Here is a 23,648-nt window from a genome sequence, read left to right as displayed (position 1 = left end):
AATTCAATCAAATTATTTAGCTGTTGTAGGAAAATATCACCCGGTAACTCATGTATTCTAATGTCTAGCGCATCGTTTGACAAAAGAAAACGCGCAATAAAATTACACTAACTGCCCACTTAACGAGAAGACACTTTTGCAAGGCAGGAAAGCTACCTAAGGTACAAGATGTTAGGTTCCCAGATTATTTACCTGGATGAGATATGTGCAACGGCAGCAAGCGCAGTGTTGGTGGAAGGACAGAACAGCGAGCGTGTGCTGCTTGTGCCAAGATCAGGACAACCATGGCCTGGAGCAGGCTGCCAGGGAAGGGCCACCGCATCATTGTGATGCACATCAGCACTGAGAAAGGCCCATCAACGGCTCCCGGTATGTTTCCTGCCGAAAAACAAATAGGGTGAAGACTGCTATGAAGATACGGGTGGCAATCATTTTGAGATGTTTTCACTCATGTGCTCCAGAAGCAGCCAAAAGAAACATACTAGCGAAACACAAGCAGTTGTGTCATTCACACCTGGACGAAGCAATGCCGACAACAGTTTTACACAAAGAAGCAGTTCAGCAGTGGCTGACAGAGAGAACACTAATGGAACGCTATGATGCCAACAATGTGGCTCCTATAAAACATGAAGCTGCCCAAACTGTGTGTTGTCAAATACCATGTAGGTGTCGCTGTGGCGAGGGCTGGCAACGTCAAGCTCTGTCTCCCACCTTAGCTTTAACCTATGGAGTTTCTCTGGGTACAAGTTAATAATGATACAGAGAATGAGCGTAAAGATTTATGGCTTCCTTTGGTTGAAGCTCTGCTCAGAAACAAGCCACCAACGGTGACAACAGAAAAGTGGAGGAATTGTGCACACCACGCCATGAATAATGAAGAAAAATTCAGAGCAAACTCTACCAGCGGCCCTCATATTCATTAACACATACGAGTTTCACAACACATAACTATGTAGCACATCGGCTCTGGGATGCATCACAACAGTAAACCAGCGCTGACATTTCTTGCACTGCAAATTAAGACTTTACATCACCAAGGTATCAGGCTTCCAAACTTTGGAAGTGGTATGCCAGGTTTAACATCCTGAAGCAACACATGGGCTATGAAGAACACCACAGTGGACGGCTCCGGATTAATTTAGACCGCATGGGGTTCTTCAACGTGCATTCACGTCGCACAGCACACCATTGTTTTTATGTTTTGCCACCGTCGAAAATACTGCCACTGCAGCAGGATCGGGATCGAACCCGCGACCCTGAGATCAGCAGCCGAACGCCAAAGCCACTAAGCCATGTGGTGGGTGCTTCCAAATATTCATCTAGCTGCTTTTTCTATGAACTCCTTTCCTGTCGCACTAAAGAATACAATACTTGCTTTAACTATTCGCTTAATAATTCTTCAGGCATGCTGTTTTGTCTTCGCTGAGAACGAATAAGCAACTGAGGCTCCTCAACCTTCACGCTGTCAGCAGGCAAAGGACACCTGCAGCTGCATTCCTTTAATACAAGCCCATGCATCGGTTTTTGTGGTTATACGCAGGTTGGAGTGGCACGTCAATTCTTATAAATGTCCGACATGAGTATGACGACATCCATACAGACACAAGGCAGCAACGGGAAACTGCAATACGGGCACTGCCTTTGATAAAAACAACTTACTTGTGTGGTGCATTCTATTCAGCCATCTCCTGCTTCTCGATACAGCTAACTCATTGTTAGAAGCATACAGAAGCAGTGAGCCACTCACAACTTGGCTCCGGGGCCTCCGGCTCTGCTTCTCGCATCGATTCTTTTGCCTTTAAAAGCGCGCTTACATCGAAAGGTGGGGACCTGTCACATTTGCAAACAACGCGCCTGTTTTGCCCCTTGCGAGCCATGACGAGGCAAGTACGCAACGAAATGATCACTGAATGTGGGGAAAGACAGATATACAAGAAAAGCATTTAACGCTCTAGCGTACAAATTCAATACGACGCAAATTTTTATTTTCCTCCTCGAGCAGCCACGATCTACCGCTGACGAGCGAAGGCACGGAGAGGACACAAGGACATGTTTCTGGAAAATTTTAAAAGTTTTCGAGCAGCCAGCTGCGCAGAAGTACGACCCTTTACGTCACTGAAGACTTACATGAAAATATATTCGTGACTAATCAATACTCCACACTATGTAATATCAAAACACAAGCTCATCACAACAGCGCGCTGAAACGGACAGGGAGAGCAGCAGACACGACCCGCTCACGCAGCCAATGCAAGATGTTTGTAAACAAACGAGGTGGCGCTGCAGTCGCTAGCGAGCTCGTGGTAGGCAAAAGGTCGAGGAGTGGCGTCGCGGATAGGTGTTGAGCGCGGGTTTTCAAGGCTTGTAGGCGCGTTTCCAGTTTCTGCGAATCATAGCAATGGTCGATGCTTCCAACTTGTAATTTGTTGAAGTACACGAGCTCGCGTTGGCCATGTGCGGCCTATAAAGAGAAATATTTTGCCACTGTATTGTACATATGGTTAGCAGTAAACATGTAGAAAGCGTTCCTGCCGTTTATTTATGCGCTAGGCATTGAATAAAACAAGTTTTGACACTGCACTAGTGTCACTGCACTAGTTTTACACTCTGCACTAGGACAATAGTGAGGGGAAGCGCTGGCCTTGTTTCGTCGGAGCAGACATGCGCTCATCGTCTGCTGACATACGTACGTGTCGCGCTGTGCGAGAAGTGTGGACAGCGTCGTGTCCCTGATCTCCTGTCTCGCTTAGCGCTGTTTTTAGCCGCACGACCACGCACCAGCCAAGCCGACTTGTCCTCGTGTCAAGCTGGTCGATTTGGTGAAAATTTTTGATTTCTAGAATTATTTTCTTTCCTAGCCCTGAAGTCTAGTTTCGTGACAAAAAATTCTAGCAAAATATTGAGTACAAATTTATAAATTACGCTTTTTAGAAGTGTGGTCGTCAAAAATTGTGAGGTAATTTCTCTGATTTCAGTGCCGCATTTCTTTGACCAAAGCGAAAGCGAAGATGCCATAAACGAGGGAATGAACTTTAAGGTTCGTTTTGTGACCTCTCACATTTTCTGCGACTGGATCACTCACCTTCGTAATTCGCATGAAAATCAAATGATTCCATTTGTCGCAAACTATTCCTGAGACGCTGAGGCGCGTAATAAATCTCTAGATTTTTTTTCCCTACACGTGCAGTAAGTACTGTGTTAGTTATTTCTTGTAAGAAACGTTTTCATGTAACTATGCATGCATAAGTACTGATCATATAGAAAAAGAACTAATCGCGTCATCGTACAGAACAGGGCTTTATGTACATGCTGGCATTAAAAAGCTGCGCACTATCTACTCAATTATTTGAGACCTTGGAGGGACTTTTCGACGGTGTTAATTATAATTACCCAGAACTGCACCAGGTATAGCTATAAATAAACGGAATTACTGAAACTAGCGTAGGAATTTCATATTTTCACCAAGTTTAGTTACATATCGCATGCATGAATAACGAAAACACTTTTCATTGCCGCGTCCCCTCTCAATCTCGCCACGTGTCTGTTAGTAGCACGCCTGCGGCTGCTTCTTTCCAAACAAGCTTCTCGATCATGTACTACCTCATGAAACATGACACATGCATGATGCAATGAAAAAGCATATGGCGTTTAGCACACTAAGGTACGCTATTCTAAGCACACCAACGCGACCGCGCAAGATTGACACAAGTTACCAGACTTCTTTCTACTCGAATGAAATACTTACGTCGTCATATCAAGGAACAGTTTCAAGTAAATAATAAATGTAATAAAACGCGCCATTAAAACATGGTGTGCTATTAACAAAATAATATTAATTGGTTTTGGATGGAAAGGAAATGGCGCAGTATCTGTCTCATATATCGTTGGACACCTGAACCGCGCCGTAAGGGAAGGGTAAAGGAGGGAGTGAAAGAAGAAAGGAAGAAGAGGTGCCGTAGTGGAGGGCTCCGGAATAATTTCGACCACCTGGGGATCTTTAACGTGCACTGACATCGCACAGCACACGGGCGCCTTAGCGTTTTTCCTCCATAAAAACGCCGCCGCCGCGGTCGGGTTCGAACCCGGGAACTCCGGATCAGTAGTCGAGCGCCCTAACCACTGAGCCACCGCGGCGAACAAAAAAAAACGCATTCCTTGGGGGCGAGGGAACCTGTCGGCGCCCCGTGCACTCCGGCTCAAGGTGATAAGTACGTGTGCAGCTGCATATGTCTTTTTTTTCCTTCAGCAATTATCAGCCTACTATCCTGAAGTTCAGGTGAATGAACGCAGTAACTTGCATGCTATTAAGTGCATTGAGTGGCAGTGCCTATCAACTCCAAGACTTCGCGCTTTACTACCGTGGCCCAATGCCTGTTAGCCAGTTTCCGAATGCGGCATTTATGCGCGAGAAACCTATCGAGGCTAATTTAATATTTTTTTATGCTACTACGCGGATCCAGCCGTGACGCAGCTGGTCAATACATGCTGCTTCTGCAGTGCACAGGCTTGAAGCAGCCGCCGGTAGCTGTGGCAGCTGCGGTCGGCACGGGCAAGCGGAACCTGTTTTGCCTACCATGCGAAAGTCGCTGCTAACATCAGCGCCACCGCATCTTCGTGACGTCGCGGGTTTAAAGGAGGTCCATAGTTTTCATGCGTCTATGTCAAAGTAGGTTCTATGTAAAATGAGTTTGATCTTTCATCATAGATCCCAGCATGGTGACAATCTTCCTTGTTGAACATGTCTGCTGTACACATAAGGTACTTGACTAAGAAGCAAACAAGTGGAGTTTTTTTTTTCTCGTAATGCAATGAGAAACAATTTTTAATTGCTACAGTTCTGGCAAGATAGAGACTTGGGACATACTATGAATAAAACATGTGCATTTGTCAGCAAAATGATTGGTGTCAGTGCATGGACAGCGTTTAATGGAAAGAAGGAGAGGCAAGAGTAAGCAGGTGGAAGTGGTCGACACCCAGCACAGAATGGCCAGGAAGTGGAGATTAGCGGCGTAGCACCCTGTATGACAACTTCCCAAAGCTGGCATTGAGGTCATGCATGCACAACTTTTCCCAGCACTATGTTAGATGCTAACTGCATGGCATATGCTTTAAAGGGGTCCAGACACAAAGTTTTTCGGTGTCAGTTTATTTGCCTTCAAAGAGGCCTACGGGCCTAGCAGTCACGAAAATAAGCGCAAAACACCAGTGCACAGTGTGAATAATTAATTACAAACCATTTTGTACACAAAGCCTTTGGTCTCAGTCAGCGCCAGCGCTGAAGTGAACAACACCTGAGTTTAGCGACGTCACAATAATTAAAGCAAGTGCACCATGACATCACTCGATGTGGGTGGAAATGGTTTGATTTATGGGGGTTAAACGTCCCAAAGCGATTCAGGCTATGAGGGACGTTGAAGTGAAGGGCTTCGGAAATTTCCACCACCTGGGGTTCTTTAATGTGCACTGATATTGCGCGGTACACGGGACTCTAGAATTTCACCTCCATCGAAATTCGACCACCGCGACCGGGATCGAACTCGCGTCTTTCAGGTCAGCAGTCAAGCGCCATAACCACTGAGCCGCGGAGGCAGCCCAATGTGGGTGAAAATGGCGAGAGGCTCATCGGACAGCATTAAAAACAGCAATAACTTATGTTCCCCTCAAAGAATGTGCCAGACACTTGCGAGATGGCAACTTCTTACGCCCATGAAAGAAATCGTACGGTAACTAACCCCTACCTCCTCTCCCACTACCGACCCATATATCCCACCTTCCTGCCCTGTGTGCAATGCACAGAAGGCAAACCTGACTGATATCCTCGGGATCTGTCCGGCTTCCCCTCCACCCAGCAGGCCGGAGCCACTCCCAACATGGGAGGACTGGGAGACCTCACTACGCTCCACAGATCAGGCACGACAGAAGATCGTCGCCACCTGTGCGGCCAGCGTCATGGACCTTTTAGCCATGAACGTTTGAGTGCGGTGTGGTCTCGTGCGGGGACCCAGGGGTCCTGGGAGGCCCGAATTCCTCTGCACAATAAAGTCTTTCTCTCTCTCACTCTCATGCCGTTCATTGCGTTTAAAATTTTGTGTCTGACCACTTTATAGGACTATAGACACTAAATTTTTTCTTGCGTGTTTTCTTCTTTCAAACGATATCTTAGACATTCGTATACATGAAGCACCCTGTGGTATTTGTGTACGAACGCTAAATAGTTTATAATTGAATTTTTTCTTCACGGTGTTTCGGTTTCATCGACCGAAGGACGACTGTGACGTCAAGTTGATGTTTTGGCCACGTGATCAATTGGAAAAACTTTAATATAATCACTGACAGGCTTGTCATTCCATGTTTTGGAAGAGGCTGGATTAAATGTCGTAGTGAATTGAATATACATATCAGCGATTATATTACAGTTTTTCTAGGAGATCACGCGAACAAAACATCAACTTGACGTCACAGTCGTCGTTCAGTCAATGAAACCGAAACAGCAAGAGAGAAGAAATTCAATCAAATTATTTAGCTGTTGTAGGAAAATATCACCCGGTAACTCATGTATTCTAATGTCTAGCGCATCGTTTGACAAAAGAAAACGCGCAATAAAATTACACTAACTGCCCACTGAAAGAGAAGACACTTTCGCAAGGCAGGAAAAGCTACCTAAGGTACAAGATGGCAGGTTCCCAGATTATTTACCTGGATGAGATATGTGCAACGGCAGCAAGCGCAGTGTTGGTGGTAGGACAGAACAGCGAGCGTGTGCTGCTTGTGCCAAGATCAGGACAACCATGGCCTGGAGCAGGCTGCCAGGGAAGGGCCACCGCATCATTGTGATGCACATGAGCAGTGAGAAAGGCCCATCAACGGCTCCCTGTATGTTTCCTGCAGAAAAACAAATAGGGTGAAGACCGCTATGAAGATACGGGTGGCAATCATTTTGAGATGTTTTCACTCATGTGCTCCAGAAGCAGCCAAAAGAAACATACTAGCGAAACACAAGCAGTTGTGTCATTCACACCTGGACGAAGCAATGCCGACAACAGTTTTACACAAAGAAGCAGTTCAGCAGTAGCTGACAGAGAGAACACTAATGGAACGCTATGATGCCAACAATGTGGCTCCTATAAATCATGAAGCTGCCCAAGCTGTGTGTTGTCAAATACCATGTAGGTGTCGCTGTGGCGAGGGCTGGCAACGTCAAGCTCTGGCTCCCACCTTAGCTTTAACCTATGGAGTTTCTCTGGGTACAAGTTAATAATGATACCAAGAATGAGCATAAAGATTTATGGCTTCCTTTGGTTGAAGCTCTGCTCAGAAACAAGCCACCAACGGTGACAGCAGAAAAGTGGAGGAATTGTGCACACCACGCCATGAATAATGAAGAAAAATTCAGAGCAAACTGTGCCAGCGGCCCTCATATTCATTAACACATACGAGTTTCACAAAACATAACTATGTAGCACATCGGCTCTGGGATGCATCACAATAGTAAACCAGCGCTAACATCTCTTGCACTGCAAATTAAGACTTTACATCACCAACTTATCAGGCTTCAAACTTTGGAAGTGCTATGCCAGGTTTAACTTCTTGAAGCAACACATGGGCTATGAAGAACACCACAGTGGACGGCTCCGGATTAATTTAGACCGCATGGTGTTCTTCAACGTGCATTGACGTCGCACAGCACACCATTGTTTTTATGTTTTGCCACCGTCGAAATACTGCCACTGCAGCAGGATCGGGATGGAACCCGCGACCCTGAGATCAGCAGCCGAACGCCAAAGCCACAAAGCCATGTGGTGGGTGCTTCCAAATATTCATCTAGCTGCTTTTTCTATGGACTGCTTTCCTGTCGCACTAAAGAATACAATACTTGCTTTAACTATTCACTTAATAATTCTTCAGGCATGCTGTTTTGTCTTCGCTGAGAACGAATAAACAACTGAAGCTCCTCAACCTTCACGCTGTAAGCAGGCAAAGGACACCTGCAGCTGCATTCCTTTAATACAAGCACATGCATCAGTTTTTGTGCTTATACGCAGGTTGGAGTGGAACGTCAATTCTTATAAATGTCCGACATGAGTGTGACGACATCCATACAGACACAAGGCAGCAACGGCAAACTGCAATACGGGCACTGCCTTTGATAAAAACAACTAGTACTTGTGTGCTGCATTCTATTCAGCCATCTCCTGCTTCTCGATACAGCTAACTCATTGTTAGAAGCATACAGTAGCAGTGAGCCACTCACAACTTGCCTCCGCGTCCCCCGGCTCTGCTTCTCGCATCGACCCTTTTTCCTTTAAAAGCGCGCTTAGATCGAACGGTGGGTGACCTGTCACATTTGCAAACAGCCCGCCTGTTTTGCACCTTGCGAGCCATGACGAAGCAAGTACGCATCGAAATGATCACTGAATGTGGGGGAAGACAGAAATACAAGAAAAGCATTTAACGCTCTAGCGTACAAATTCAATACGACGCAAATTTTTATTTTTCTCGTCGAGCAGCCACGATCTACCGCTGACGCTGATACTGCAGAAGCTTGGGCAAGTTGGTGTGACATGGTTTTTTCAGCAGCGCAGGGACAAAGGACGTGACAAGTGCACAGACACGGCGCTGAACTTACAACTGGTTTATTGAGGTGATTTTCACAACTTAAATACAGTGGCAACCAATCTCAAATGAAAAGACAGATACACAAAACAGATTGACGAAAATGACAATTCCTGAGCACAGGTCTACAGTGGCACAAGACCAGCTGCGCACGTTTTTCTATTCTCATCAAGGAAACGTAGTTCTTTATCAGACAGAGCTATTGAGGCAACGCTTACGCATTCATCTTTGAATTTATGGATTTCATGAGCTTCAATGATTTCACGAGTGATTTTTGTTCTATTATCTGACAGCACTCGACACTGAGTGAAAACAGGATAACACGGCGGTTTTTTGTTCTTTTTTCTTTCCTCTGTGCAGTCTCTGCAATGAATGCCAAGGTGACGGGAAGCGGTGCCGCTCACGTTGTTGTTGTGTTCCCGCAGCCGGTCGTTGAGGCAACGACCAGTTTGCCCCGTGTAGTGTTTGCCACATGTAAGCGGAAACCTGTACACAACATTGCTGCTACATGGTACAAAACCTTTTTGGTGTTTCTTATCGCAGCCAACCATCCTTTCATTGCTGATGTTTACAATATGGCAGAGTTTGGAGAGCGTATCGGGCGTGGAAAAAAACAACGCTTACATCGGCACGCGCTCCCACCCTTTTCAGATTATGTGAAATGCGGTGTAGATAAGGAATAACCACATACTTTCTTTTTTCTTCCTGGGACTTTCAGTGGAACCTCTGCGGCCTGAATTAATGATTTCTCTTAGCAGGCTCTCTGATATTGCAATCAGAAGGTCGGAAGGGTATCCTGCTGCTTGTAAGCGTACCACCTGATTTTGATGGCTGTCTTGCATCGCATGATGGCATGATTTTTCTAGGGCATTTCTTAAACACAACATTGCGATGCCGCGCTTTACAAGCTTAGAATGTGCAGAAGCGAAAGGCGTGAGGGGCTTCTGGCATCGTGGCTCGTAACGCCAGCACACATGGCTATTTTTGAGGAACATGGCAAGATCTAAAAAACGTAACTCCTTCAGAAGGCGTTTCATGCGTCAAAACAAGAGGGTCAAGACAGGTGTGAAAAATTGACAAAACTTTCGAGACCGAGGCCTCTGCGTCAGTAACTGCACATGTCATCAAAACTAAAAAATCATCTACAAACCTAAAAACACGAGCCACGCTTTCGTCTAGTTGACTATCAAGGAGCCTGTCATGGTGCGCGAGATAAATGTCGCTCAGTATCGGAGCTATGCATGAACCAATGCAGACGCCATTGCTCTGGAGGTAAACAGATTCATTCCAGGTGGAAAATGTCGAATTTAAGTAAAAAGTAAGGAGTTCCAAGAAGTTGCTATTGCTGATGCCTGCAGAATTCTGGAAAGCTACCACACCAAATGAATCAATGCATTCTTCAACGCTTGTCAGCAGTTTCGTTTGCGGAAGGGAATAATATAAATCTTTTATATCGATAGAGCAGGCCGAAAAGCCTTTCCCTGGGTTTTGTTGCAAGAAAGCGATTACTTGGTTAGAACTCTTCACCTGAAAAGGGTCGTCAATGGTTAAGAGGTTCAGCTTGTCTTGCAAAAAATAACGCGACAGACTTTTGTCATGTGCCATCCTCGGTGACGATTGCTCGAAGTGGGCAGTCCAGCTTGTGAGTTTTGCTGCGAAGAATATCTTTAAGCAGGACCCCTTGCTTTTCTCTATACACTTGGCTAGGGATTCCAAATTCATTTGTGCACACATTTTCCGTGCTCGGGCTTTCACTTTACTTAGAGCGACATCGCTTCTCTGCCGGAAAGTCGAACTGATAGCATTTTCTGCTTTCGATAAGTAGAGCGCTTTTGGCATCACAGCAAAACCTCCCTCTTTACCAGCCTCTAATAGGGTCAGCGAGTTGTTCTTTAAAAACGAAACGGTGAATTTGATTGGAATTCTACACCTGGTAGGTTTACACTTTGCCAAAATGTACACTCCATCTGAAACACATCGGTCCACTTCAGGAGCCGCTGCTAGGCTGGAAACTTGTCTCACCACCGCAAGAAGTTCCGGTGCCGATCGCCTGGGTTCCACGGCGAACTTTGGTCCTCGTCTAAGGACGTCTTGTACTTGTTCCGGCAAGGACACTTCACCATAGGTGTGGACCGGACTGAAGCTTTCCTGAAGCGTCTTCTTAGTGATGGCTCGAAGCTGCGGCAGCGCGCACTGCCATAATAATTCTGTAGTCCTGTCTGCCGTCTGAGACCACCGCCGCCATTCAAGTGCACCATGAGCTGAAGATGTGCCGCTGTGTGCTCTCATGGAAAGAAGCGTTTGCGAGTCGGTAGGCTGGAAACGCCGATTGGTCGATGGGATGCGTGTATGCGTGACGTTTTTTTCGCTTCGCCCTTGTTCTCAACCGGATGTGGGGTCGCCGCGCCTCTCTCGGCCTGTCCCTAGAGGGCCTAGGGAATCGCTAGGGCCGGCCGGCCGGCCGCCGGGCGTGCGTGGTCCGCGGGCATTCCCTTCGTGAGCCTAGGCGGCGGCGCGCGCGTTTCGGGAGCTGTCCAGGTATCGCTTTTTTGCGTAGTGCGCTACTCGGCGACAGCCAGCTGAAATGTCTGTACAGTTCTCGCTTCCACGACATTACGACGACCCGCATAAAGGTACGCATTTTATCTCAAATTTCGCTTCATGCAGTGCTGTACCGCTTACCTACATGCCTTGCGCATTCCAGGACCTCGTTTTACTGCTGCAGGAGCACGTGGCTAGTGTCGTGCTGGTGTTTTGCCACGCCATTACGACGACCCACATAAGGCGCGGTTTGAGGACCGCCGGCGCCGCCAGCTGAACCGCCGTCTGCCAATGCAGTGCAGCATTGTTTAATTCCTTAGAGACTTCTCGCGCTTTGTCTAAATCGACGGCAGCCGTGAAAATTTACATATTAGACCTCGCTACAGCATTATCCCAGCGTAGCGCGCCTTTGTTTCTTTGCGTTGGCAAGCGTTAGAAGCGCGCGCCGTCTCGCGCTTTGTCCAAGTCGGCTCTAAAACTCGCGCTAGGCCTCGTTGCCGGGTTGACAAAGTGCATGGCTTTGTTCCTTTCAATGGCACGCCTCTGCCACTACAGTCGGCGCCCTTAATTTTATGATCGCTGTCAGCTTCAACAGCAAGTCCAAGAAAAGTTATGACGATCGCGCGGTGTGGAAATCGGCGGTAGAGACAAAAAACTCGTGCTTGTAGCTAGAGACTTACCCAGCTCCAGTGCGCCTTTGTTTATTTCCGTACCGACTACTCGCGCTTTGTAGAAATTGACGCCAGCTGTGAAAGTTTACATATTAGACCTCGCTAGAGCATTAGCCCAGCGCAGGGCGCCCTCGTTTCTTTGCGTTCTAACTTGTATGCAGCACACCTTTGTTTGCTCGTTACTTCTGTTCTTTTCAGTCGTTTCCTGAATCCGTCCAAAGAGCCGGGCTAGGTGGATGATTGTTCGCCGTCAATGGAACCACATGGCGATCGCACTGCATACAGCACGACTTTGGTACATGTGTTTTTTGAATAAAAACATCAGATGTCGAAGGTCATGGTCGTGTCCGAGGATTGCTTCGACATGGGAACCATGGGAACCGGACACACTGGGAACCATGGGAACCGGACACACTGTGTCGCCGCTGCGAAGTTAAGAGGCACAAAACGGCTGTCAACCTTAATAAAGGCCTTTTCGGGATCGCCTCAGTGTTTCCTGGCAGATTACACGCTTTCCACCCTGCGCACGTGTTCTCCTCATTTCCAATTAAATAGGTCCTTCAAACCCTGCAGAAGGCTTGAATTAGGAACTGCTAATATCAAGATGGTACTTGAGAAACAAAAGCGGCTACAATGGCAAAGGTGAAGCAGGGCTGGAGTTACACGCAAATAAAGAAAGTTTGGGGGTACCCAGATAACAAGCTGAAATGGTTTTGGACAGGACTCCTAGTTATTCGATATAAAAGACTCAAATAATGCATATTCAAGAGTTTATCAAGGTTTTTGTAGAAATAAACTCTAAGCACTTTCCCTTCAAGAACATTAAGCAGTCTAAACGAATAAGAAAGCCATGGATCACGCCAGAGCTCAAAAGAATGATAAAGCGCAAAAACAAGTTGTACCATGCCTTTTTGAATAATCCCTCTCTAGAATCTGTAATCTTATGCTGAGCTTAGGCGTGCTAAGATTATGTATCATCAAAAACTGTTCTCTGATGTTAGAATGAAATATTCAGACGCTGTCTGGAAAGTTGTAAATAACTTGTTACGTCGCAATACCAAAAATGCGCCAACTCAACGAATAATCTATAAGGGCTCTGAGTTATCCGATCAGACTCTTGCTCACCATTTCAACAGCAATTTTTAACTATCCATTTATCTATGATGCATCTACCTGAAGTTCCTTCATCTTGTAGCCCTTTCGAAAGCCTTTTCCTTGAGCCCACCAGTGAGACCGAAGTATGTACAACCTTTATGAATTTAAGTAATAGCAAAGCGTTAGATGTTGGCAATATTCAGATAAAACCAGTCAAATATGTACTATCTTTTATTATAACTGCTTGCATACATCTTCAATTTGTTAATTGAAAGGGGAGTTTACCCGGAAGAAATGAAGAAAGCAAGAGTGACAGTTATGTTTAAAGGGGGAGATAAAAATGTAGTGTCCAATTATAGACCAATATCTGTGATTCCAATGTTTTCAAAGAGCTTGGAAAAAGTAATCTTTTCCCGTGTAGTGAACTTTTTTAATGCAAAACAAATCCTGTCTGATGCTCAATTTGGCTTCCGAAGGGGCAAGTCGACGGAAACGGCTTTGTTACCACTTAAGGAATGTATCCTGCGAAACACTGAAGCAGGTATTCTCACTGTCGGACTCTTCATTGATTTTAGTAAGGCTTTCGATTCCCTAAACCATCAAATTTTAACTCATAAAATTTCTCAAAACGGAGTTCATGGAACACCTTTAGACCTCATGAAATCATACCTGCAAAATCGAAAACAATCTGTCTATATCCACAACCATCAGTCTTCTTTTTTGGCGGTACGAAATGGTGTGCCTCAAAGCAGCATTCTGGGCCCGATGCTTTTTAACATCTATATAAATGACATTGGTCATATTTATGACAAAGCGAAATTTATTATATACGCCGATGATAGCAGTATACTAATCCCTGGTCACGACATAAACAAGTTAATTGAAGAGTGCAACGTAATCCTTACGAAACTAGAGAACTGGTCTTCTTCTAATTGCCTACAAATAAACCCTACAAAGACAAAGGTAATGATTTTCCTTGCAAGGAACAAGCCAGTCGAACTACAACGCGCTCCTAAATACGCAGGTCAAGAAATTCAAATTGTAGACAGCCACAAAATCCTTGAAGTTACTTTCTCGTCGCATCTCAGGTGGGATCGGCGTGTGGAAAATATTTGCAAAAAGCTCTCTTCAGTAGCAGGTGTTCTAACACGATGTCGATGGCTCCTTCCCACTCACGTGAAAATTCAAATTTATCATGCTCTTGTCGGTTCCGTAACTCTGTTTGGGCAACACCACAAACACAAATGTAATAAAAATACAGGTTCTGCAGAAGAAAATGATCCGCTACATTGCAAACCTTCCTTATCTGTCTCTCCAACGCAAACTGCTTTTAGAAATTATAACATCATTCGTTTTGAACATATATGTTTTTCGCATTTTGAGGTTCTTTTACTATTCTACTCCTGCTTATAGAGATTTCTTAATACGTACTACACATTTAAGGACCGCTTCGAATCGCCTCTACACCTGAAACACCGATCTCTGGTATATTCCATATTTTCGAATTAATTATAAAGTACAAACGCTTGAACACAATTTACCGACCACTCTTAATAAGCACAAAGTTTTGGATAGTGTTAAACCAAGCGAGTTAAAAATGTATTTTGTTAATATATAGCCAGGTTGCATTTTATGTGCCTCTGTTGTCTGCCGGTGCCATGTATGCCTATTGAGTGTTTTTTTTTCTCTTTATTTTTTCTCGGGTCTTCTCTTTGTTTTCATGCGTCTGTAAAGTATTGTTAGCGAACATACATGCTCATTGTTTTCATTGCATTTAATCTATATGTCACTTGCTTAGTTGTTTTTGTGGTTGTTCTAATATATATCGAGAGAGGTTTTAGAGAAGTGGGCACTTCTACAGCGACACATTTATTTATCAACGTTTCGACCACGGTGCGGTCTTCTTCAGGACTGCAGTGGTCTCGCGTCAAATGGACGTTTTAAGTTTGTGAGCTGCAGAGGAGGGCAAAAAGAGTGTAACAAGCAAATAGCAACAACAGTTAAAAAGTTGAACAGAAAAGTAAAAAAAAATAAAGATAGGGGGCGGGGAGCAGACAGGGACAAAATTTGGGGAGGAAGCAAAAAATAGAAAGAAAAGAAAAAAGGGGGGGGACTATTATAGTCAGGAAGGATGGGGTAAAAAAAGGAGATGGCGAAACGAGAGAAACGGAGAGGAAGACGGAGCGGGGGACATGGGCAGCGCGGCAACCACAGGCGTACGAAAGCAAAACGTGCAAACAAGACACAAACAAAATGCACAAACACAAAGATGGGCGCCGCTGCAGATGCGTGGCCAAAGAGGCGCCGCTGCGCAAATGACACTGGCAGCGACGAACAGGCCAAACCAGGCGCCTTTTGGGGGGTCTCACTAATTTCCGGTGAGCCGAGGGCTAGAACGTTAAGGAAGGAGTGGGCTACGTTAACGAGCACATGTGTAAGAACTTACTCAGGGGGTCTGGGTTTCAATGAACGGTGCACCCCCCTCCCTGGGCGGCTCGTTGAACCTACTTCGTCGGGAATACTTGTTTGTAGGGGTGGAGGGCTGGGCTAGCTGTGTACAAAGATTTGAAATTGTCGAAAAAAAGTAAGGAAAGAACGTCAAAGCTTATCAATACTGCAGGAGGCAGGATAGTGTAAGTAAGGAGGGGTATGATTGCCTGGGATATACACTAGGAGTTATAAAGGGTATATCTGAGTTAGCCAATTAACGAGAGGTGCAGCATTATTTTGTTTGGAGGTCGTGAATAAAAGAAAGGATACCAGGCTTTTCGTTAAGACATTCTTGAAAAGTATTAAACTTGTGGATAAAATAGAATTCACGTTGTTCACGTTCTCGCCTGTTTTTGAAGCTCCCTTGAATAATTGTTACTTTTAGTTGGTCAAATGGGTGTCCTTCTGAGTTTACATGCTTGGATAGGGGAAGATTGGGGAGAGACTTGGTGTGTGCTCGGTGGTTGTTGAATCGAATGCGGAATGCAGTGTTTGTCTCTCCTATGTATTGCTGGTTACACACAGTGCATTCAAGAAGGTAAATAATGTTTGATGAGTCGCAGTCAAACTTGCCGTTGATTGAATGCTGGAAAACTGACCTCGTACTAGTTGCGGAACACGTAGTCTTCATGTGCTTGCAAACTTTGCAGCGATCTTTACTACAGGGCTGACATCCATATTTTGGGGTTTCGTGTTCCTTGGAGTGGACTAGATGGTTCTGAATGTTTTTGGCACGCCTGTAAATCACGCGGGGTGCGCCTGTAAATATTTTCGATAGTCGTTGACTTTGCTGGAGAATATTAAAGTGCTTATTAAGAATTCTGTTTATGTTCGGTGCGTTACTGTTAAATGTGAGAATAAGGTTTGTAGTGTAATCATTTCGGTTATCTCTTCGGTGCCCCTGGAGTATTAGACTACGGTTCAGATTTGAAGCTCTGCTTATGGCGTCATCAATAAAAGAACGTGGATAGCGCTGCGTTAAGAGCACGTAAACATTTTTTAATGCTTTTTATACGTATATGTAAACATTTTTTTTTGCTTGAAGTGCGTTTGTCGTGTACTGCCATTTCAGAGGCGCTTGGGCCCAGTCAAGCTGCTTTTTAGCAGCTTTTAGCCCTTGCATCTCTGTAGTATGTAACTTGCATTTTGTAAAAATGAAATGAAATTGCATTTGAAGAGAAAGACAAGGTTTCATTTTGCAGTGTAAGCTTGAGTCTCTAGAATGAACAGAGAACGTTGCCTCACACTGCTTGGGCCTGTCGTTTGACCCCTCGTTCACCGCAGGGAAAAAAAGGACCTCTCTAGGAAACTATTTGTGGGATCTTTCCTCTGCTTCAGGAGGGGAGGGGGAGGGGAAGGGGGTTGATGGCCTCCCCTTTGTCGGGTTCGCCGCGACACGCGACGCACGACGGACAAGACGACGAAAGGAAGCGGGGAAAGCTGCCTTTCCGAAATTAACCGTGACTTGCAGGTGCCTATAGCTGTGTTTGGATTCCAGGGAAGTAGCAGCCGACCTCTGAATCCTCGTCGCCCATTTCCACGGGGCTCCGCGTGCCATGTCGCCAGGTGCGGTGAAAAGAGCAGTGTGCAGAGTTTAAATTAAACAAGTATGAAGCTATACAATGAAGCAAGCCAATTACAGACAGCTAGAGGAATATCAAGAGCATGCTGTGTGATGCTAGTTATCTCAGTGAAAACTAATGCAGCCAACTATTATTTCGTATTTTTTTTACCCAACAGACATGAAAGGTCTGAAGATGAATTAGTACCAAACACATCGGTACATCAGTTGTAATGCCTGAAAAAAGTTGTACCAACATATAGATGCCCGTGTCGTGATAATCAGGAATACTGAAGAATTAAGGAAAATTAAAACATTTTTTTGTTCGGGCTCACACACCTGCTACAAACATCTTTATACGGAGCAATTTAAATGACTCTGTAGGATGCTTTTTGGGTAAAAAGTACCGTATGGCAGAAAGGAGTCTTTAGGAAATGCACTGTGTAGAAATAGCCATACCAATTCCATCTCATCGTTCGATAAATATAACAAATACCGTGCAAAGAAGCTTGCTGCTTAGTATAGTTGCAAGTTACTGGTTGCAGACCGCTCTGCAGTCACTGAACTGTGATTGTGTATGCACTGCATGACAGTGCGTGGATAGCAAAGCATGCAGTTAACCAACAAAGAGATGCTTGTTCATATCGTTTACCACACATATAAACATCAATGAAACAGGATGCTATGTGTAGCTTTTTGACATGTTCCTTTTTGGCAGCCTCTAAAAATGTTTCCGCCTAAATGAGCTGGCTTGTTTTGCAACAATATAACCACGGGACTGCTGTAAATTGCCACATTTTCAAATTGTATGAAAATCATTGCATGTGAGGGGTCACAATTCTATCCTGTTTCTTGAAGGTCCCGTTGCTTTGTTGGCAATGCTTAGACAACCATGGCCAGCTTTCCGCATTCATGTGCACAGGGTATGTCCATTACGTGCATGCCTTTCCACCTAGTAATAGCTTACATTGCAAACAGACAAAAAAAACACATAGAGCACAAGTACAGATAGTATTTGTAGTCCACACTCTTCTTATTCACCTCAGTAAATTGGCACATACCCACGCGGGGGTATTGGCCAAGGTACAGTGGAGATTTGCCAATGAAGTATTTGCACGGGAAAAAAGACGTGAGGCGGCGGCGTAGAAGACTGAATCAAGATAAAGATAGGAAAATTCAATTAAATTTAAGAAATATGAATTACCAGGAATAGAACCAAGCATTTCGGACATGAGACAGAATTTTGTATACAGCTAACAAAGTAACCGATCAGTTGCACTTATGTAATCATGAAGGTAGCCACAAACACTGCTTAACGGGAATTCCTTGGCGCTCGCACCGAACGAGAGAAGAACTGGAAGAGACTGGAAGAGGGACCTCCAAATACTGATTTCCTTGAACAACCGCCGGCAAGAGAGGAGAAAATGGTCTAATGTTTCAACTTGCCCACATGAGACACAAAGGTTTGTCGCAGGGAACCCGTATCTGCGTAAGTACAAATTTAAGTGAGGGATTCTGCATCGCAGAAGCGTCATTGACACCTCAAAACGCCTTGATTTACACCACCGGACATCCCATGGGTACTTTAAGTGGTGAAAATCCACGGTATTGAGCAACGGATCACTCAAGCAGGCTGAAATATGTTGGAACCACTGGAAACGTGAAGTTTCCAACAGAATGAGGTGAGGGACGGGATAGATTAAGATTACAGGAGCGCTGAGAGCTGACCTTGCCAATAAATCAGCCACCTCGTTAAAATAGACACCCGAATGCCTGCAGGTACCCGGACAAAGCGGATCTCACGCACTCTGCACGGAACAAAAAACCTAAGCGGCTGAATCAATAAAGATTTTCCGGAGTTTTGGAGAGAGCCTAAAACTGAAAGGCACTCTGCAAGAATAAGAACCCGTGCTACATGTCTGGGAATTTTGAGAAGAACCAAACCAATACCCAAAAACTCAACGAAGAATTTAGAAGTATAATCAGGGATACGAACGGAATAGCTTCAAGCCAGATCCTGCGAATATATCCCAATCGCCGCCTTCTGACAGCTGCCGGAGGCATCAGTGGAGAGAACAGTATGATGAGGAAAATTGTGTAGGTGTTCAGAAAGAAGACCATTTAGGATATTTGCGGGCATATGTTTCGCATGGAACGGGTAAATATGGTCGTAATAGAAGACGGGGTCAGCTGATAGCCTGGCCAATGTTGCTGTTGTTGTTAGCCTATCAAAAGATCGCACATACCCACACTGGGCGATCGGCGAAGAATCCGGTGGCTATTCATCTGTACTCAATTAACAAAAAAGAAAACCACGCGGGAACGCAACACTGGCGGATGTGCTGAATTTCAGGAACAAACCATGCAACAAGTAACAAAATATTCCTAAATCAGATTTTACATTGCATAATGAACCATGACTGTACCAAAGCAATGAGACATAAGTGAAGCATTTCATTCCTTTCGTGACATAAACGAGTTATGAGGTTTGTTGAACAATTAAAAAAGTGATTTTTCATGGCAGCCAGCATGGGTCATTTGAAGTTATAGCTCAAGATTACAATCACATCTGATATAGATGACACGCATGCTATGAAAGCAAGATAATTTTTTTTCCTTTTTTATGAGAAATGCACAGGCAGTTTCAAGGCTTGCTTCACGAGTTAATTTCTGGCGTATACACAAAGGCATGTCTATAAATTATTCGTGCGTTACACCAGAACCAACACTACTTAAGTTGGTAAATCATGTTCATTACCTGGGTGTCATTAATAGCAAACATATGATAATGCTGCTAATGTTATAGACGAACAAACAGCGGTTTTATGAAGACGTTAAGTAATACGTGATACTGTTGTGTCCATCAGGTAGGCAGTTTCAAGGCTTGCTTCACAATTTAATTTCTGGCGTATACACAAAGGCATGTCTATAAATTATTCGTGCGTTACACCAGAACTAACACTACTTAAGTTGGTAAGTCATGTTCATTACCTGGGTGTCATTAATAGCAAACATATGCTAATGCTGCTAATGTTATATACGAACAAACAGTGGTTTTATGAAGACGTTAAGCAATACGTGATACTGTTGTGTCCATCAGGTAATGAACTGTGCGGCAGTTTCAGTTTCTCTTCTCTTATTTTCAAATTCAATTCTCTTACTTTCAGTTTCTCTTCTTCAGAGTTTCAGTTTCAGTCACATGCATGTTGCTTGACACCGCGTATACGTGACGCAGGAAAAGTAGAGGGGGGGGGGTCGGAGGAACCTTGGCGTCAGCATGACATCGCTCGGTCCGGTGTGTCGTTCGATCTTGCATCTACAATACAACAACGTGCGACGAGGTAAATCTTTACTATGAGTTTCACGGGATCTTACGCCCCCTCGTACATTCCTGAAAACACCGGATCAGGCACCAATACCATGAAACCAGTGGAAGGCACTGTTTTCTACCTACTTAGAGGCGTCTGGCGCCTGAGTTTCTTGCATCCCGGCGCAAAGCTATAGATGCTTCTGCAATCGCGCGGCGTCGGAGGTCAGCGTCGTTCCGGAACGCCTCCCGCCACGAGCGCAATTTTAAAACGAAGGAGACCTCAATTAAGTGAAGTTACGAAACGCGAAGATGCGTCGAAGGTGCCTCCGCCCGCCTTCCGTCGCGGAGACAAAAAGAGGGCTCCTTCCTAAAAACTGAGAGAGAGGGGAGAGTAACAGAAAGAAAATGGGGAATGAAGGCGCGAAATCGCCCAAGTGTGCGTTATTGCAATGGGTTACTGCCCTATATGGAGCATCACGCTCTATTATCTGCAAAGCAGGAAAAAAGAAATAAATAAAATATATAAAAAATATAAAAAGTTGAGGGGGGGAATAGGCAATATGCTTTGCTCTCATAACTGTTTTCTCTGGTCATGAGCAAGAAAGACTGGCAGGGGGAGGAGAAGGGCGGCATGTGGAAGCAAGCACGCAAATTGGCATGATCTCAGCCGATGCAGTCCGGGTGCTGTGAATTTCAGTAGGGCTAGGACTATGATCTCTGAAGTGTGGAGAGAGTACCAAGGTTTTCATTTATACCGGCCTGCACAGTATTAAACTGATATATAAAGTATGACTCTCGTTGCTCACGCTCACGGGCATTTTGGAAGCCGCTCTGTAGCAGCGTAACTTTTAGTTTGTGAAACTCGTGACCTTCCTGGGAAAGATGTTTCGACAGGGATAGGAGAGAAAGAGATCTGGTGTGCGCGCGGTGGTTGTTGAATCTAATTCGGAAGGAATTCTCGGTTTGGCCAATGTATTGCATCTGACAATCGCCACACTCGAGCATGCATACTGCGTTACTACTGTCACAGTTCAAGTTTTCACGGATGGAGTGTTTGAAGTTAGAGTGTGTGCTTTGAGCTAGTGTTGTTGTCCGCATGTGCTGGCAAACTTGACAGCGATTCTTCCTGCAAGGTAGGCAAACCACAGGTTTTACTTATTGACAGTAGAGTGAACTACATAATTCTGCATGTTTTTTGGTAGCCTGTAGGTAACGTGTGGAACTGTTGGAAAAATTTTTGACAGTCTATCGTTTTGTTCGATTATGTTGAAATGTTTTTCTTTAGAATTTTGTTGACATTAGGTGGGTTGCTTGCGAAGGTTAAGACGAGATTAGAGCGGTGTCATTTGCGGTTGCTGATGGGGTATCCCCAAACATTTCGTTACGTCTTTTTGCTTCCACTTTTCTAATGGCATCATCAAAAATAGAGGCCGCGGATAGCATTGGTCCCTCAGATCCTCCCGCATACGGTCAGAATTTTCTTTGAAGTCTTCTGGTCGTGAGCAGATCCGTTTGAATCTGATGGCATGGGAATATGGAATTGAACTTTTGCAGTGGCGTGGGTGGCAGCTCTTCTAATGAAGGTACTGTTGCCTATCCGTGGGCTTTCTATAGACACTGGTGATTAAGGTACCCTTCTACACTCGAACTGAGACGTCCAAGAAATTAATTTGACTGGTGGAGTAAGGGTGTGTGAAACAGATGTTTGTATGTACGTTGTTAAATTCTGAAATAAACTGGATGAATTGGTCCTCTGTTTTCGTCCATACCATGAATATGTTGTCTAGGAAGCGTTTGTAAAAAGCCGTTTTTGTTTGGTATGAGTGGATAAACTCCGATTCAATGCTATGCATATATATGTTGGCATAGTTTGGGGCCATTTTCGTTCCCATAGCGGTACCACTCGTTTGTAGGTAAAAGGAGTTGTTGAATTCAAAAAAGTGGAGCTTGAGGACCAGATCAGTAAGTGCAGCGATGGTACTTAATTTGGCTAGGAGCATCATCGTTTTTGTTTTTTCCATAGGATGCGACCAGAATCGGATGCCATCATCATGCGGTATGTTTGTGTACAGAGACACTACATCAAGGGTAACTAAATATATATATATATATATATATATATATATATATATATGCAAAGTTGAGAGACGCTTCATTTAGACAGATTTATTTGGAGTCGACATTTCGGACAGAGCCTGTCCTTTCTCAAGACTGAAGTTACAGCGATCTTCCTCCCGTTCTTGAGGAGTTGTAATTGGCACACATGTCCGCCACATGAAAATAGCAACAAGCAATCCGGTGCTGGAAAGAAGATGGACAGAAAAGAAAAATACTAGAAAAGGGAGAAAGAGTAATAAATAGAAAAAGAATACGCGCTGTCGCACCCTGTCCACCGAAAAGCCGGAGCGTGCAGAAAAAAAAGAGAAAGAATTAAAGGAAAACGAGGAGCGGGAGGAGAGAATGGTCGCCCCTCAAGGCAGAGCGGCGGCGAGTACAGAAACAGACGGTGGCGGATTCGCGGAGATGCGTGTACTCGCGTGCCCCTGGCCAAAACGAGTAAAAAAAGAAACAGAATAAAGCGCAGACATGGCAGGACACTTCCCTGGAGCCTCTTCGGCAGGAATAGTCAATGTGGAATCAGCGGCGCAGTTTGCTTAAGTAGAGACATGTGCACTGTGCATGCAAACACAAAAAATAAAAATAAAAAAGGCGACAAAACATCCGAGTTCGGGAAAGTGTCGTCGGGGGGGGGGGGGGGGGGAGGCGGGGGTAAACGTGAATGGCGGGAGCATTTAGGCAAGGGCTCTTCAACTGCACCCCGCTCCGCAAAGTGGTCGAACTGGGTGGGGTGGAGGTAAAGATGCGCTTCTTTATCCCGCGCACGTTGTCACAAACGTGGGGAATTCTGAGAAAACTCTAGGGAAAATGTGTCTGTCACCAACCGGACATGACGTCATTAAAATCACGTGACCATGACGTTAAAGACGTGACGTCACTTTTTTTTGGGCCAATCAGCGTTTCCAGCCTACCGACCCGCAATCGCTTGTGTTCTCATGCCTACAGAGTGTAGTAGATTGGGTTTAGTGGAGCAACGGAAGTCCCGCGCAAGAGCGAAAAAGCTAAAATCTCGGACTGACGCGCGGCGGCGCTTCAACGATTGAGAAGGATGGAGGAAAAGCGGTGGGCTAGGAAAGTTTTCAGATACCTGTATATAAAGAATGTTGACACGAAATGGAGAAAGCGAACTAGAAAATTGACAAGCAAATATCTGGACAGCAGTAAAGGGGCAAATCAGCAATTATCGGTTAAGAAAAAGGTTAAAGGAACAGAGAGAGCTTTGTGGAAAACAGGAATGCTGACGAAATCG

General features: G+C 44.9%; 1 protein-coding gene across 5 annotated transcripts in view; it reads right to left on the bottom strand.

Annotated features, from left to right (window-relative positions):
- Positions 1–10,892, bottom strand: part of LOC144115296 (uncharacterized) — a 396,380-nt gene extending 385,488 nt beyond the window's left edge. Inside the window, exons 1-3 of one of the 5 annotated variants that reach the window (XR_013311339.1) lie at positions 10,636–10,887; positions 6,697–6,882; positions 193–378 (exon numbers count right to left, since the gene is read on the bottom strand). Coding sequence is in view for 4 of the 5 variants with exons in the window: in XM_077649626.1 (XP_077505752.1) it covers positions 193–378; positions 6,697–6,841 (331 nt within the window). In the remaining variant the exon portion in view is untranslated. Of the gene's footprint in view, positions 1–192; positions 379–6,696; positions 6,883–10,635 lie in introns of all 5 variants that reach the window. The other 4 variants (XM_077649626.1, XM_077649627.1, XM_077649629.1 and 1 more) reach the window with 4 other exon arrangements.
- Between the last annotated feature and the right edge of the window lie 12,756 nt (positions 10,893–23,648).

The sequence above is a fragment of the Amblyomma americanum genome, chromosome 1, assembly GCF_052857255.1.
Source record: "Amblyomma americanum isolate KBUSLIRL-KWMA chromosome 1, ASM5285725v1, whole genome shotgun sequence".
Classification (NCBI taxonomy): Eukaryota; Metazoa; Arthropoda; class Arachnida; order Ixodida; family Ixodidae; genus Amblyomma; species Amblyomma americanum.
The sequence above is the reverse complement of the archived record's forward strand: the minus strand, read 5'-3'. Positions and strand labels throughout refer to the sequence as shown.